General features: G+C 47.0%; 2 protein-coding genes across 2 annotated transcripts in view; one reads left to right on the forward strand and one right to left on the reverse strand.

Moving 5' to 3' along the window:
- Nucleotides 1–10,884, forward strand: GUSB (glucuronidase beta). Its single transcript, XM_054647006.2, has 12 exons — nucleotides 1–267; nucleotides 1,859–2,047; nucleotides 2,858–3,039; nucleotides 3,469–3,611; nucleotides 3,774–3,961; nucleotides 4,674–4,826; nucleotides 5,304–5,482; nucleotides 6,142–6,288; nucleotides 7,269–7,353; nucleotides 8,838–9,014; nucleotides 9,468–9,603; nucleotides 10,665–10,884. Exons 1-12 carry the CDS (start codon nucleotides 31–33, stop codon nucleotides 10,820–10,822), a joined length of 1,974 nt encoding a protein of 657 aa, XP_054502981.2. The 5' UTR covers nucleotides 1–30; the 3' UTR covers nucleotides 10,823–10,884.
- The window catches only part of VKORC1L1 (vitamin K epoxide reductase complex subunit 1L1), a 19,863-nt gene continuing 10,504 nt past the window's right edge, over nucleotides 8,251–17,609 (reverse strand). Inside the window, exon 3 of the mRNA XM_054647102.2 lies at nucleotides 8,251–17,002. Coding sequence (XP_054503077.1) covers nucleotides 16,776–17,002 — 227 coding nt within the window. The 3' untranslated portion in view covers nucleotides 8,251–16,775. The remainder of the gene's footprint in view (nucleotides 17,003–17,609) is intronic.

The raw sequence follows: 17,609 nt of genomic DNA on the forward strand, positions 1-17,609 counted from the left end.
CAGCCTCAGCGGGCCCTGCCCACAGCCAAGATGGCGCTGGCGGCCGCAGGCGGCGGCGGGGCCGGTCTGTGCACGCTGCTGATGCTGCCGGTGCTGCTGCTGTTCCTCCCGGGGCTGGCGGCCGGTGCCGCCGGGATGCTGCAGCCCCGGGACACCCCCTCCCGAGAGCGCAGGGAGCTCGGCGGCCTCTGGAGCTTCCGCGCCGATCTGTCTCCGGGCAGGGACGCCGGGTTCGCGCAGCGCTGGTACCGGCGGCCGCTCCGGCAGGTAGCGGGGAGCGGGGCGGGCGCTGCCCGTCCCCGGGCACGGGCTGCGCTCCTTCCCCTCAGAACAGGGCTCCGGCCCGCTGTAGGGGCTCCTCTTCTTTCTTCCTCTTTTCCTCTTTCCCTGCTTTCTTCCCCACCGGGCTGCCGTTCTCCTCACGGTGCTGGCCCTGCGCAGGTTGTTCTTGAGGCAGCTCCTAATTAGCAGCTGACCCTGCTCCGAACTGTTCTTGGGGCGGTTCCTAATTAGCAGCCCCTGATGATGCCCTCCGAAGGTAGACACCCTTTGAATGAGCCCCATTCACCTCCAGGAGCCTTGCACAGCTCTGAGCTTCCAGCAGCACAGAATCAGCACAGATGTGCCTGGAAGGGCACTGGGAATTGTTTATTCCAAAGTTTCAGAGTGCTGGTAGAAAAGTTTTGGTGTGACTGAGATCCGCTTGGAAATAACTGCATTGCCTGACAGAAAGGAGTTAGGGATTTTATGCATAAAATGTATAAGTCGTTCATTATTTCTGTTTTAGCCTTTTGGCCGATTTTGTTGCTGGGTTGTGGAAGGAGAGAAGAGCTGAAGGGCACTGTGCTGCTGGAGGTTTTGCAGAGGAGAGGAATCCTGAGCTGTGTCCCTTCAAAGAGAGGCTTAGATGGGTGCACTCAACCTGTTTTAGAGCTCAGAGAATCTCCCTGAAGGACACTCAGGTTCTGGCCAGCCCAGGCAAGGGTTTTCCTGCATCAGATTCTAGAAAATCCTCTTGCCCATCCAAGGATTTTCCCGCTCGGATTTTCTGATGAGGGCACCGGGCTCTGCAGTGGCAGTGCTGAGTCAGCCACGCACATGATGCCCACCCTGGGTGCCCAGACCTTCCTCATTCCATTTCCTGAGGCTTCCTCAGGGAAGGAGAACTGCAGAACTCCTTTGTGCAACATCCTGAGTGCAGAAAGTGCTGAAAATGAACAGCTCTGTTTGGCAACAGCATCTGGATTCCTCAATATTCAATGTACTGTGACACTGCCTCCCTCTAATCTTCATGTTGAAATAAGCAACTGAATGGATTCTCTTGGAATTCCAAGGAATCTCTGTTGTTTCATGCAGTGAGAAAGGCTGGGCTGATCCCAAACAGTCTCCACGGGGAGAAAAATATCCCAAAATATCCGTTACTGCCCAAAATATCTATTATTTTGTTACACTCTTACTACAGCTCTTAGCTGACAAACAGCACCACAACTCCCACATTGCTCTGGAGCTGTGCAGGAAAAAATTGCACTGAAACAACAACCTGGGCTTGGGTTTTTCCCTCCTCACTTCTATGATTCCATGATGCCAGGGCCATTAATGAAAACATTTCATTGTACAGCAGGAGGGGAATAGAAAGCAGCAGCTGCTTCCTGTAGGAACAGGCAGGTTCATGTGCCTGGTGCTAATCAGGGCTTGTATAGGAGCTGTGAGAGATCTCAGCAGTTTTTAAACAGCTTTTCCCAGGTATTTCCCCTTGGCAAAGGCACTGTAAGGCTGTCACTGGAAGGGGACGCCTCCAGTAGTAAAATTCATTTTTAAAACCTCTCTGTTCCTTCCTTTGCCACGCCATTCCTGCCAGACCGGCCCCGTGATTGACATGCCGGTGCCTGCCAGCTTCAACGACATCACGCAGGACCCCAGCCTGGAGAATTTCATCGGCTGGGTGTGGTACGAGAAGGAGGTGCTGCTCCCCCTGCGCTGGCTGCAGGGCGATCCCGCCCCCAGGGTGGTGCTGCGCTTTGGGAGCGCCCATTACTACTCCATCGTGGTACGTGCCGGGGGATCGGCCCTAAATTGGGGCCAATTATTGCTTCCTAAATTAGGCTGGACTAAAGGCAGTTCTATGGTTTGTTCAGCAAATGCGTCCCTGCCTCGATTTTGCATCCCCTTCTGAGCTCATACCCGTTTTCCCCCAGCAAGAATGAATTCCAGTTTCTCTGATGCTGTAGTTTTGGGGTTGGTAATTAAACATTTCCTGATTAATGGATCTGCCCCACACTGTGTTGTGGTGGTGTTCACAGGGATCTTAGGATGAGGGAAGAGATGAGGATCTGACTCCATGTTTCAAAAAGCTGGTTTATTATTTCATTATATATATTATATTAAAACTATACTAAAAGAATAGAAGGAAGGATTTCATCAGAAGGCTGGCTAAGAATAGAAAAAGAATGATAACAAAATCTCATGACTGACCGAGACAGTTGGGACTGCTGGGCTGTGATTGGCCATTAATTAGAAACAACCAACATGAGAACAATCCCAGACCCACCTGTTGCATTCCACAGCAGCAGATAACCATTGGTTACATTCTGTTCCTGAGGCCTCTCAGCTTCTCAGGAGCAAAAAATCCTAAGGAAAGGATTTTCCATAAAACATGTGTGTGACACTGTGTCCCTCAGTGACACTTGATGTGACCTAGCTCCCAGCAGAGGGAATCCCTCAAAGATCAAGGCTGATCCCTCAAAGACCCTTTGAGGATCAAGAGCCCAGGTGTTCCTCATAACCAGGCTTCCCTTCCCCGTGCTCTGCTGACCCCAAAATCCCAATAACCCCTTTTTTTTGGTGTTTTTCCTTGCAGTGGGTGAACGGGGTGCAGGTGGTGGAGCACGAAGGGGGGCACCTGCCCTTTGAGGCTGACATCAGCAGCGTGGTGCAGGGCAGCCCAGGCTCCCTGTGCCGCATCACTGTGGCCCTCAACAACACCCTGACCCCCCACACGCTGCCCCCGGGCTCCATCCAGTACATGGCTGACAGATCAAGGTGAGTTCTGGGCTGTTTTACTGCAGGGTGTGGGAGAGGGGGGCAGTTTGTCCAGCTGCTGGTTCAGAAATGCCTCCATGGGGTTGTCTTTATGGTGGAGCTGTGAGGAGTTTAAGCTGTGGTGTTGTGAGGAGTCAGCAGTGAGTTATTGCATCTGTTTTGTGCCCAGGGGGCTCTGATTGGGTGATTTGCCAGGCTGAATCCAGGGCAGGTTTGAGAAGCTTGGATTCAGCTGGGAGCTGCAACTCTCCTGAAGGATGAAGATCTTTGTTAACTTCTTTGTTAACTGCAAAATCCTTCAGTGCAGCAGCTGACAGACAGATCCAGCCTGTCATAAAGATATTTTACATTATTATTATTATTATTTTGCACTGCCTTCTGCTGTGTAGTGAAGTGTAATGCAGCCTTGCCCCCGTCTTGCTCACTCAGGTACCCCAAGAACTATTTTGTGCAGAACACCAAGTTTGATTTCTTTAATTATGCTGGGATCCACCGCCCAGTTGTGCTTTACACCACTCCTGCTGCCTACATCGATGACATCACTGTGACAACCACTTCATCAGACAGTGTGGGTAGGTCCAGAGCAGCTCCCTCAGGCTCCAAATGGAGGTGCCAAGGGCAGCCAAAGGGAAAACATCCTGCACTGGTCTGATTGAATTTGTTTCCTAGTGGCTTTTCCTGAGGCTGAGCTGTCTCCTGCAGTCTCTGATTGTTTTTTGTTTCCTCTGAGCCAGCCAGGGTGCAGTATCAGGTGTCAGTGGCTGGCAGCACAGCCAATTCCTTGTCCCTGAGCTTACGTGACCAGGAGGGGAAGGTGGTGGCTACAGGTGATGGCCCAGTGGGAGAGCTCAAAGTCCTCAGCCCCAACCTCTGGTGGCCTTACCTGATGCACGAGAACCCTGGATACCTGTACTCCTTGGAGGTAAAGTGGCATTTCCTCCTCTGGGGGTGTGTTTAATGGGGTTAAGGCACTGCCATATGGCCTGTCCTCTTCTCAGGGGCCCTGTGCGTGTGACCAGAGTGGCTCTGCTAATTAAGCACTAATCAAATCAAGCTTTGGCAGCTTCTGAAGGGGCTGGCAGGGAGAAGGGCATTGCTGGAGTGTGCTCTGAGCTGCTGAGTGAGGGTCCAGTCCATCCCCTCTGGGGAGATGATGAGTTAACAGCTGGAGCCTGGGAGATGCTGTGGGAGTTAAGGATCAGTGGTGATGTTCAGGTGCAGAAATCAGGGAGGATGAGCTGCTCTGGTGTTCAGGTGCAGAAATCAGGGAGGATGAGCTGCTCTGAGTCTCCAGGGGCTCAGGGTCACACCTGGGAGCAGGGGATGTGGCAGTCATTGCCTGGCATCAAGGGCACAGAAATGGCCTGGGGGGATGCCATGGGGAAAAGACACTGAAGTTTTTTGGGATGAGCAAAAAGGGACATCCAGGGGCTCATCCTTCATCCTCCGGCTTCCACACCTTGGATTTGTATTTTTGTTCAGTCAGACCCAGCTCCCCCCAGCAGCAGCAGTGAGGAGCAGGCTGTGTGCTGAGGGCTGGGAAGGGATGTGGGGCCAGAATCTCCCTCCCAGCCAGGGGAGGGAGCCCTGGGCATCCCTGTGAGGGCTCCCCCCGTTGTTCCCTGGACACACAGGTGAGGATGCAGGCCCAGCTGGATGGGGCCCTGCTGGAGGACGTGTACACGCTGCCCGTGGGCATCCGCACCGTGCACGTCACCAGCAGCCAGTTCCTCATCAATGGCCGGCCCTTCTACTTCCACGGGGTCAACAAGCACGAGGATGCAGACGTGAGTGTGACACCCAGGGCCACCTCAGCTCACACTGCCCAGGTGGCACCTGTGCTGCTCCCCTCCCCTCTCCTCTCACACCCTCCTGCCAGGCTAAGCACTGAGGGGCCACCCACACCATGCCTGGTCCTGCCATCCCTCAGGGCACATGGATGTGCTGGTGGAGACACTGAAACATCTCCCAGCACAGCTTTCAGTCAGACATGCTGACAGACAGACAGACAGACAGTCTGCTGTGAGGGTGGGGAGGCCCTGGCACAGATTGCACAGAGAAGCTGTGGCTGCCCCATCCCTGCAAGCCTTCCAGGCCAGTTGGACAGGGCTTGGAGCAACCATGGCAGGGGTGGAATGATAAGAGCTTTAAGGTCCCCTCCAACCCAAACCCCTCTGACTGTGGCAGTGGCAGTGGCTGTCGGGTTCCCCACCCTGGGCAGGGGAGCTCTGTTCACAAGGGCTGGTTGCTCTCTCTCCCCCCAGATCCGTGGCAAAGGCCTGGACTGGCCCCTGATTGTGAAGGATTTCAACCTGCTGCGCTGGCTGGGGGCCAACTCGTTCCGCACCAGCCACTACCCCTACGCTGAGGAGATCATGGACCTGTGCGACGCCTACGGCATCGCCGTCATCGACGAGAGCCCGGGGGTGGGCATCAAACTGCCGTAAGAGCTGCCAGCACGCCCTGCCCTCGCCCCTCTGCTCCCCTCTCAGCTGCTCCCCAGTGTCCCTTTACTGCTCTTACACTTCTGTCCTCAGTGCTGATAGTGGGAGTACTTTGTTCTGTTTGGAAATGTCCCGTTGCGCCACCCGTGGTGCCTCATGATGTTGGGCAATGCCTCATGATGAGGGCACTTTGCCACATTTTGCCACATGGCTCCATTAATGAGCCCAAACCATGGCCCTGAACTGTGCAGTAAACTTTGGGGAAATGAGGCAGAAGCCATATGTCACTTTAATTTTTTAAGATTTTTTAAGCTTTCTGATGTTAACATTTTTGTAGCGAACTTCCTCACACGCTTTCTGTAAATAACTCATTGTTTTGCATTCCTTTATGGAGGAGGAGAAATTTGATGGACTGTTAGTTTGTCCAGTGTCATTGGAGAGGTGGCACTGTCACCCTCCAATCCACTGTCACTTTTGGAAAACTATAAATGTTGGAGTCAGAAAATAATCCTCCCTTCTTTTTCTCCACCCAGAGAGCAGCAGTGTGCTCTTGTGCTCTTTCGTGTCCTATAGTGACAGCCATCCCCAGCACCTGCTGTGCTGAGTTTTCCCAGGGGAATGGATGGATTTCACACCCTCCCCTCCTTCTGCCTTGCAGAGAGAGCTTTGGGAACAGGTCCCTGCAGCACCACCTGGCAGTGATGGAGGAGCTGGTGCGCAGGGATAAGAACAGGCCCTCCGTGGTCATGTGGTCAGTGGCCAACGAGCCGGCCTCAGAGCTGCCCCCAGCTGCTCACTACTTCAAGTAAGTGCCTCTGCTCCTCATCTCCTGGCAGATGATGCCTCTTCTTCCTTTGGGATGGCTCAGAGAGGTAGTAAAGGGAGGGCAGGCATTTTTTGGGAACCCTGGAATTTTTTGAGAACCTGTGGATGCAAACTAAAATGGAACTGCTGCGCGTGTGAAACCGATGCTCAGAACTGTCCCAACGTGTTGGTTCAGACCCACCAAGGCTCCACAAAATTCCCAGGAGTCCACTTGGTTTGAGCATCTCTTCTTGAGCTGAGGGTTGAGTAAAACCAGACCTGGTGAGAATGGAATGTTCCTTGTTAGCACTGGAAGATGGGTGCTGAGTCCTGTGAGATTTCCAGCAAAGCTGTAAAATAACTGGCCTTTCATTCTGAACACAAGGTTCTGCAGTCAATGCTGCTGGTTTGTCCTGTGGCTTCCCACTTCAAAGCCACTGCTTTGAGTCCCTGCAGCCCCCTTGGTTTGTTTCTCAAGAGATTTAAGCTTTGGGTAGCCCAGAGGCAGCTGTGTAATCAGCAGCAGACTGTCCCTGGGAGCTGAGGTGCATTAAGAGAGAACTGTGAGTTTCATTCTTCAGGAGGTTCCACCACCCTCCTGCAAAGCCAGGGCAGCAGCACAGCTTGACTCTCCCGTTCTGTCCCATCTCCCTCACTCAGGGCTTCCTCAGGAACATCCCAGGAGTTGTTCAGAGACTTCCTATTGCCCTTTTTACAGTTTTGTCCTCAAACTCAACTGTCCCTCCACCTTCTGAGCTGCTGGCACCACCCACGTGCCTGTGCTTGGTGTGCTTCCACTCTGCTCCTTTTCAGGTGCCGTAGCAACCTCTTGGTGACAGATATTCTCTTTATTTCATTCCAGCTCTGGCTGCTAAATCAAAAGCAGCTCAGTCTGGGGGGTGGAAGGACAGAGAGCCTGGGGAGAGGGGGCTGTGCTGCTCCATGCTGTTGTTGAACTCTTGCTTTACTGTTTGCAAACAGGACAGTGATAGCTCACACTAAAGCTCTCGACCCCTCCAGACCAGTCACCTTTGTGACAGATGTTAATTACGCTCTTGATCATGGTGTAAGTTTGCTTTATTTTCTAGCTTTTTCTTTCTTTCTTTTTTTTAAAAATTCACACATTAAATTTCCTTCTCTTGTCACTTGTTTTGTATTCCTTCCCCCCCGCCACTCCTATCTAAATTTACTGGAGATATTTAGCAGGGAAAGGCTAAAGAAAAATTACATTTTTGTCTCTAGTAGAAATCACCTTATCCTGTAGTTGTAGTCCAGCTGGAGAAAAAAAAAAAGGATCTGTAAGAGAGAACAATTCTTTGTGTGCAGGATTATGCCCCTGGATTCCATTAATATTGTCATGCTTTGCTATGCCATTGATTCTGTTTACTAATGCTCAGGATTTTCACTTGCAATTAAGCCAAAGCTTAAACCTCTTTAAAATGCTCACAACCCTTGTGGAAGTCTAAAGGAAGGAAGCTTTGCTTTAATTCCTGCTTTCAACTGCTCTAGATCTTCTTTGGCAGATGTCTGTTTGTGTTGAATAATCTAAAAGCTCCTCCAGCCCCACAATTAAAGCCCTGGAGCTGGATAAATGATCACAATGCACTTTCCTTGGATTTTTGGGCCTTTCATAGCATGCACCAAGGATTTTTAACACCTGTATTTGTTTCCAGGGTAGAGGTAGATCCTTGTACAATAATCACTCCTAGCAGGTGAGTTGGTGCTGCCACACATCCCTGATCCAGGTTACACTTTGGATTTCTTCTAAAATGTCCTCTAATGAGCAGGAATGGCTGCAACTCTGAGGTTTTTCCTCCCCACTCCAGAAAAGAAAACAAACCTCTGATGGCTTTAAATTTGAAGGAGCCCAGCAGGAATCTGCTTTTGGATATCCCATTCCCACTCTGCCCAACTGGAGGAGCCCAGGCAAACACCCAGAGAACAGATCTCTCATACACTGATGTGATATTAGAACTTTTTTTTTCTTTTATTACAAAACATGTTAAGAGAACATTGAACAAGTTACATACAACATCACTTTATTTTGAGGGGGCTTTGTGCCCTTTTATCACACTGTCCATGTGGTAGAAATGGCAAATAACTTGCAGAATGCTTTAGTCTTAGTATTGCACCATTGATGCACAAAATTTAGTTGCTAGTCAAAATATTTGACCACTCACTTGATAATCACATTCCAATACTCAAAAAGAAAAAGTACATCTAAATGTACCAGCAAGCCAGAGACATCTTGGAAACAAAAAAACTTCTAACAAACCTGAGAATGAAACGTGTTGATCTTGTCTAACTCTTTGCTGTGACTTCCTAATCTGTAAGAAAAATGCCAAATTAATGCTGTTAGCTCATTAAATTTATCCTTTTTTTTTTTTTTTCTGGGAAAGAGATTATATTTGGAGAGCCTGAGTGATGGGGGAAACAATTAGTTCTATGTGTAATAAACCTGGATTCCATTAATTGAACCCAAAGGAGGATTTAGATTTACAAGAGAAGGTTGAAGTCTGTGCCAAAACACTCTCACCTTGTTTTTTGCAGGCTCCCTATGTGGATGTGATTTGTGTGAACAGCTACTTCTCCTGGTACCATGACCCAGGCCACCTGGAAGTGATCCCACTCCAACTCACAGCCCAGTTTGAGAACTGGTATAAAACCTACCAAAAACCCATTATCCAGAGTGAATATGGAGCAGACTCAGTGCCTGGGCTGCACAGTGTGAGTGTTGTGGTGGAAACAGCTCTTAGAAGGCAGAAAATGGTAACTGGGAGAGGCTGGCACCACTGGGCCTGGCTTTGCTGGGAGATGCTTTAGCTGGGAGTGTCCAAAAGGCTCCAGGATTGGGATCCTGCTCCACCAAAACCAGAGAGCTCTGCCACTCACTCTGTCTGCTAAACAGGACTCCAAAATGTGTCCTTGGAAGTGCTAGAAAATGCTTAAATGAGAGCAGAGCCTGGAGAATGGAGGTTCCTGGTGCTGTCCCATGCAGGGGGGTGGCACTCCTGTCCCTGTCATGACAAAGCCACCAGGGGAATTCCCCCTGGGAATACCTGGAGTTCTGTGCTGCAGGTTAATGCAGCCCAGCCAGCAGAGCAGGCAGCCCCAGAGCTGCTGGTCAGGGATAGTTGGGAGTGGGATTGTTTGTGCCCTGAGCCTCTCTCCTGGCTGCAGGACCCTCCCCTGATGTTCAGTGAGGAGTACCAGCAGGCCCTGCTCAGGGAGTACCACTCTGTGCTGGACAAGAAGAGGAAGGAGTACGTGGTTGGGGAGCTCATCTGGAATTTTGCTGATTTCATGACCAATCAAGGTGAGATTTTATTTATATTCTAAACCTTTCCATCCTCCCTGGGAGTTTAGTGGTTGTGCCACACAAACACTGTGCTGAAGGCCCTGTGTTCACCAGGTTTTGTCACAAAATCCAGCATGACCTTGGAAGGCCCTGCCTGTGCTTAATTCACCCTTCCTCCTGCACAGATGCTCCCAGGAACATGGGACAATGCACAGGGGAAGCTTGTGAGGACCCAGTTGCTCCTGGTTTTTAGCCACCCTCAATTCAGAGCTTCAGGCAGCTGTCAGGGACATCTCACTTGCTTCCAGTGTCCCCTGCAGCTGCCCTGGGAACAGAGCACCTTAAATAATCATAATTTACTTGGTAGAGGTTCAGCAGCAGAGGAGCAGATGCCACAATGGCACACAGCTGGCTCACCATGACACCCCATCCATTATTAATAGATAAGTGCAGTCACAAAGGAAGGGAAATTCCTTAATTCACAGAAATGAAACAATCTCAACTCAGATCTAACAATGAACCTGTTCTGCTTATGCCACCTGCAGTGGTTTGAGTGGTGAGCAGTCAGGGAGAAGGAGAACAGCACTAAAATACCCTGCAGAGCACCAGGACAGGCATTGGAAAGCTCAGGGATGGCAGTGCCCAGAAAAGCAGCATCAAAAAGAATTGAGAAAACGTAGACAAGGTCACACACAGATGCAGTTCCAGGCTCTCTACCTGTTGCAATCCTTTTCTCTCATTTCCTACAAAAACTGAAGCAGGAAGAAAGGATCCAGACACCACACAGGACAGTAAAAGGTCACCACCATTTCCTCCATCCACTCTGAAGGTGGAGCCAATCTCCAGCAGATGTAACTCTGAGGATTGGGCACACCCCAGTGAGTGTCCCAGCCCAGCAGCTGTAGAACAGGAGCTGCAGCTGAACTGCCCTGTCCCATCCACGGATCCTGCCCGGCTCCCCTGACTGTGCAGACAAAGTGCAGAGGTCTCTTCCACGTGGCCTGATTTAGTACCTCCATTGTAACAGCTCCCAGCAGAGCCTGCTTTCTACATTTCTGTATTTTCTAACTTCTCTGCAGGCACCACACGAGTTCTGGGCAACAAGAAGGGAATCTTCACCCGCCAGCGCCAGCCCAAAGCCGCTGCCTTTGTCCTTAGGGACAGGTACTGGAGGATTGCAAATGAATCAAGCTGTCTTCCTCCTGCAATAACATCACATTCCCTCTTCCTAAAATGAAAACAAAGGCTTTAGTGCCTGGGGATTATGCTGAACTCGTTATTAAATCTCTGTTTAAATAAGTTTTATGCCTGATTGAAGTCTTGCAAGTCCAGTGCGATTTCTAGTCCACCTGAAGTAGTTACTGTGATGCAAAAGCAGATCAGAAACTTTTGTTTCCACTGCTCAGCCACCTCTGGAGGCTTCTTGTTTCCAGGCAGGAAAACAAATATTCGCTTTCAAGGAGCTAAAGTTAAGAAATCCTGACTGAGGTATCTGTTTATGACAAAAAAAATTACAAATATTACATGATACAACTCAATGCTGAACTTAAAAAAATCTAAGTTACTCTAAATGAACATCAAATCCCTCTAAAGCAAATGAGGTTTTCCAGTTAAAGTCCCCTAAGAGTTAACACTATTGAGATCACAGCAAACTGTCCACAGGGTTGCAGAGGAGCACAGTGTGTGCAGCTGCTCTGGCCTGACAGGATGGATGTGTGAGAAATCCTGAGCATTCCAGCAGCCAGGAGGGCTGTGAGCCACCCACCACCCTCCAACAGAGAGCCTGGAATTCCTGTTCCAGCAGCAAGGTGGAATGTTACAGAGGGAGGGACTACATCAAATCAACTTGAAATCTATTTATTTTACAGTACCAAAACTGCCACTGTCAGACACAAACTGTGTCCAACAATGCCACTTCCATGTGGAAGGGCTTCCTTCATATTAAATATCACCACAGGAAGAGCAGCCCAGAGGGAAATTCTGTTCCAAAGCTTTCTGAGAGTGGCCTGAAGCCCTCTGGGCCAGGTGTAGATCAATCCCTGTGCTGCTGCAGTGCTGTCCCTTTAGGCCTGCACAGCAGCCTAGGCCAGGCTTTAGCCAGGCATGGATCTCACCAGCACTCAGCAAAACTCAGAATATTTAACCTGCAAACTTCCCAAAAGCAGCAGCACAAGGAGCAGAATAACAAAAGCAGAGGCTGCCCAATGCATTTGGGAAGTTCCAGTTCTGGAGTTTGGTTATTGGAATTCACAGATTCTGGGTGGAAGCGGTGCCATGGCTCCTGCTCTGCAGCTGCCTCTCTGTGCCTCAGGGAAGTGACCAAATCTGAGCATATAAAGGAAATATTTGCTTTTCTCTTGTGTGCTGGCCAAATTCTGTTCCCTTCAGAGGTGGTACACGAGGAACCAACAGCACCTTCCACCCTGCCCCAGCACAATAAGGACACAGATGTTCACTGCAGACTCCACAACAATTTTTCTTGTGTTTTTAAGGGAAAAGAAACAACATTACAGCATTCCTCACACTGTGCTAGGCCTAGATGTTCTCTAGAACTAAACCCCCAGAATATAAAACTCTATGCACAATAAAAGGACATTTGTTCAAGCACACCATGGTACTGCCAACTAGCAGTGTTTGAAAGTCACTTCAACTTCTCCATCATCCTTTAAAAACTCATTTTCTTCAATTTCAACAAACCTGACCAAAACACAGATGAGGATTTGACATTGGTCACTCCTTACAAAGCAGGGCTCAGCTCAGCTCCCCCAAAATCTGAGCACACATCTGAGGGTTAATTCCTGCTTGTTCTCAATGAACCCAACCCTGCCAGCAGCTCCCTCCCCAATTCCAGGGACACTCCAGCCCTTTTTCCAGGGATTTTGTGGTCTGTGGGACCAGCTTTGAGCAGCCCCAATAAAGCAGAAAGTGATAAAAATCACAAGATTGGGTGGGATTTTTTTTTTTTTGTTTCTTTTTTTTGCTTAAAGAACTGTAAACATTGAAAGCCTCAAGTCAACGCTGCTCAGCCTTTACACACAATGCTCAGCCAGACAAAAGCTGCAGGAATTCTACTGGGAAAACTGGGATCTGGGGAGAATCAAGTGCTTTAACCCTTCTACTGCTAAACACACACAAGGTCTTGGGGGAAAACCACACGACTTGGTATAATTTCTAGAAACAGAATTACAGTACTGACATTAAAAACAGTTTCTAAGGCTCAGACTGAGTCCAAAAAGGCCTCTGGTTGGGTTCATTCAAGCTCTTATGTTTGGACTGCATGAATGCAGCATAAGAATGATTGCAGCAAGACATCCACAGGTAATTTCTACATTTATTTTTGTTGGTGGTTTTTTTTTCTTTTTTTTTTTTTTTTTTTTTTACCAAAAAAGTTATGTGCAACAAATAGAATTCATACATATTTACATGGTTGTTTTTTACCTGTTAGCAAAATTGTATCCTAAACCTCCAGTAGAGAATCTCTCAGCCTATATTGAGAAAAGGAACATCTGCCCAATGACTCCATTTTAAATGGGTGTTGGATTTGAAAGCCCTGGGAATAAATAGTTGATGGAACATACTATACAGAACAAACACCTAATATTTAGGCCATGCTTAACACAGTTTTGTGGTAACAGAATACTTCATATCTTTTCTGGACCAGTTTAAACAACATTGGCAGAACCAAAGCCAAGCTCTGATCTCAGCCCACATAAATGAGGAGCAGAACTGCCTGAAGCACCTCACCAACCTCCTGGAACAACTGAGACTACAGCAGCACAAAAATGCCAACTCCAGCATTCAGAAAGCTCCTCAGCAGAGATCTGCTGTCCCTTCAGATCCCAAAGGTGCTCAGGAATGTTTCACTGGCCTCAGTGTCACAAATGTTTCACTGGGAGAAACTTCCAAGAATATTCATTTCCTCCCTGGCCTTAAAGAGTAGCAAGTACCTTGCAGTAAGAGGATTTCAGGAATGGTAAATTCCTAAGCAGGGTTTGGGATGAGGTTTTGTTGCCTTTCCAATCCGCCCCTCACTGTCAAATTTCCAACTCAGAATATTCCATGATCCTAAAGGAATTTTGGGATTCTGAGAGAGCCAAAGAGGGGCAGGAAGAGCCCAAATTCAGAACCTCTGTTTGGATACTGTGAATTTTATCCCTTCCATTCTCCTGAGTGCTGAAACCACAACAAGGATCTCTGTAACACCCCCTGTCCCTTGCCAGCCCAAATATCATTCACCTGCCTTTACCCAGACTCCTGCATCCCCGGGAAATTTTAGGATTTGCCTTTGGATTTGGAAGGATTAAAACCAGTATCAAGCACACATTTGCCACCACATTTTGGCTGGGGCAGGCAGGGGGGCACAGCTGCACTCCTGATTTCAATCACAGCCCATTTTCCTGAAGGAAAATGCTGTTTCTATCATTGGGAGCAGCAAGGAAAGAGTCAAAAGAACTGGAAGCAGAAAGGTCCAAATTTCTCCTGCTAAGATAATTCTGCCCTTTATTCAGGCCAACTGCATTTCTGAAGCACGAGAGAGAAAGAGAAGAAATCAGGGCCATTTCTAGCAAATCACTCCCAGTAAAAAGGAACTGCAAGGGAAGCACACAAGCCAAGAGTGTTCACAATGAAGGATCAGATTTGCAAAGCTGTGCACAAAGTGTGGCTGCAAATTCTCCCAGAGCCCAAACTCCAGCTCCATTTGCTCCCTATGTGCACACTAACAAGGACTGCTGGAAATCTGGCCCTAAACATTTTTACTAAACAAACTGAATCAACAGACTATGCCCACACAAACAAGCACAAGACACAGTGAAGTCAACACAATACTTTCAGCTGATGGGGCTTTTTCTCCTCTTTTTTTCCCAGAATTGGACCAAGTACTCATGGATTAGACTTGTCTCCATGGCTGCTTGCTCTGAGACAGGAGCAACTTTCAGGCAGCACATGTTCACCTCTTCCTTGGATGAAAAGAAGATGCCTTTAGTGTAGATCACAGGAATGCATCGAAATAAAATCTATACAACACATGAAACACTGCTACTGCCTCAGGGCTTGGGAGAGAACAAAGCCAAGCCTTGAGGGACCAATTCAACATCATTCATTCCCCTTAATATCAAAGTGGAAGGCATTTGAGAGACAGAACTAAACATCAAGACAAGCTTTAACTATACTCTGGTCAATACAAAACTCATTTAATGGATTGTTGGCTAAAACTGTCAGACGAGGGACAAGTCATTTAGTGTTACATGCAACAGATGTTACTCACACCACACAACTCTGTACAGAAAAGCAGTTTCCACCTGTACCCTTGGTGCAAACCAGAATTATTTCAGTAGTAATTTAAATATTAATTTTGTGAATTTGATCTCCAACCTTGTTTTGCTCTATGGAAACACTGCTCGTTTCACAGTCAAGTTTATCCTTAGTGTTTAAAATCACTTACAATGGAAGTGTCTCTCTGACATTCATGTTTGAGAATGAAAATGCTAAAAGGAGTTAAATTAGTTCTTTAAATAAATGGGTATGCAGTTGGAATTGTTCATATTTCGAACTGACAAGGGCAAAAAGCAGCACAGCACCAATTACAGAAAGTAGCTGAACCCACACATTTTGGTGTCACACAGTCTGAAACACAAATATTTCACTTTTCCAAATCACATCAACCTTTTAAATTAAACTGAAAACAATACTGCTACCACTTCTCAGTCTAAAAACTAAAACCAGATCTCTTAATACTCTTCTATCCCCAGCGAGTTTGCTGGGAATTTTGTTTGTTCATTTTTAAAGCAAGGACACTTCTGCCTGCCAAGTTCAACACAAAGTATTTGGTTTAAGATTTGAAGACAGAAGGCACTTTTAACATTCAGCCTTAGAATACTGAGTGCAGAAACAATGTGTACAATTTTGTTCCTTTGTTTAAATCTGCAGTTTAATATTTTTTCCCCAATTAGTTCTTAGAAAGAGCAATGATAGCACTATATCACATTTCATTTTCAGGAGCACATTGACTTACTTATCCCATTAAACAGGTTGCCCTTCCAAGAGATCTTCTCTGTGTGTGTGTGTCAGGCCTAAAGTTCATTTCCCAATATAGCACAAACCAAAGATCCTGACCAAGATCAATTAAGGAACTGCTTTTTCAGTGCACTGCTTGGTTATCCTGCTCACTCAGTGGTTTCCACTGCAAATTGCAATTCTATACTGCAGCATTCACAGAACATCAAACATTAGTAACACTGGGTGGCTGAGCACAGCTTCAAATGGAACAGCTCTGCTTGGAAATGGAGTCCTCTGAAAGAACACTTCATCCAACCCCCAATCTGCAAATCAGCTTTTCATTGACCACATGAAGCTATTTTTGTTCTGTACAGAAATTAATGAGGTTGTCGTTTAATCAGCATACTTCAGGTTTCAGCTTTAATTCCATTTTTGTTACTGGAGACAAAAAAAAAAAAAAAAAGAAAAAAAAAAAAAAAAGAAAAAATGGAACCAACCCCAAGCATCATTCTTGTGAAAGCACAACAGTGAGAGCAGCAACTCCATGTTCTTTAGAGGTCACTTCTTCCATCGTGTCAGTCGACTCTGAGCTGAACCCTCTGACAGCTCCTAACCAAACCCAGGGGACAGTGAGTTCTCCAAGGATGAAACCAAGAGTTCTAATTTTATTTACAGTATAAGTCCTAGTCAAATCTAAGTCCATCAGCTAAAAAAAAAAAAAAAAAGAAAAAAAAGAAAAAAAAAGAAAAAATACACTTATTGTAAACATGGCAACATTAAATATGGTGATGCTAGTCTAGAATATTTCATGTCATGATCACATCTTGTTATACCTGAATTTATATACAGGATATTTTATAGCAAGTGTTACCCACTTCACAAGTGGAGGGGGAAGAGAGAAAGTCTAGGTTTTGCTGTGGCTAAAACTCCTTCAAAGTAAAGTTAAAGCTTGTCTTTGATTGTTATAGAGCTTTCTTTCATAACCGCATTGAAACTGAAGATTAGCACAGAGAAATTATCTGGGGCCCCTTGAAATTTATAATTCAAAATTTCCATTATGATTCTCGTGAGGGGGAAAGGTGGGAAAGGGGGGGGGCAAAAAGTGTCTGATATGGAGAATAAAAAAATTACTGCAAAATAAACTTAAATGGAAGTTGGGTCTTCAGACTGTCAGTCAAAAGTTCCAGCAGGGGTTATTCCTGTTTGGGTTGGAGTTGCCTCTTCCAGGCCTCGTTCAAATAAACTAGTCGTTTGTAGTTGATGATAAAGAGAATGAAGTTCAGCAAATATGTGAGCACGCAGACAATGCAAAATTCCTTCAGCACGAAGTACAGAATGTATGCCAAGTACAGGGACCCTACTACAGACACTATGGAGGATGTCATGAGGATTAGAGCTGCTACTGCACTTGCTGTCATACCTGCAACAAGAGAGACACAGTTACTCACCCCTCTCCACACACAGGGCAAAAGTGAATTCAAGCTCAGCCACTCAGCAACAGTTCCACAAAATTCTGGTTAAAACACCACCTGGGTATTTGGAGAGGAATATCTAAAGCTCTGCCTGACAGCCCTGTGATAAGGAGTGTGTGTAGGATTAACCATCCTCATATTCCTGAGTTATAGGGAAATTCGTGGTCAGGTTATTTCTGTCAGGATTAACAGCTTTGTAGCAAACCACAGAGTTACCAAGAAATATATAAAATTATATTTCATGCACTTTTTTGCCTGCTCTCTCCATTACTCCTCCAAAACTTGCCCATTTCATTTTTACTCCCTCTTTTCCACCATGCAATCCAATGCCAAATATACTGGAGTGAAAATACCAGCACAGAAACTGTCTTCACACTTGGATTATTAATAGCATATCAGGAGAAAATGCAATTACTCTCGTTATCAGTTGGGTTTTAAGCCCTTTGGACAGATGTATCATTAGAGTGCTGCTAAAAAAACCCCGAGATAGAAAAATCAGAAGCATTTATCTGGTTTCCTGCAGATTGTGCAATGGATATTGCTCTCCTCCTTCAT

This window comes from Agelaius phoeniceus, chromosome 20 (genome assembly GCF_051311805.1).
Source record: "Agelaius phoeniceus isolate bAgePho1 chromosome 20, bAgePho1.hap1, whole genome shotgun sequence".
NCBI lineage: Eukaryota > Metazoa > Chordata > Aves > Passeriformes > Icteridae > Agelaius > Agelaius phoeniceus.

Coding starts and splice junctions, on each gene's coding strand:
- GUSB (XM_054647006.2), top strand. CDS start 31: ATGGCGCTGGCGGCCGCAGGCGGCGGCGGGGCCGGTCTGTGCACGCTG. Junction 268..1,858: donor ACCGGCGGCCGCTCCGGCAG/GTAGCGGGGAGC, acceptor CATTCCTGCCAG/ACCGGCCCCGTGATTGACAT. Junction 3,040..3,468: donor TACATGGCTGACAGATCAAG/GTGAGTTCTGGG, acceptor TTGCTCACTCAG/GTACCCCAAGAACTATTTTG.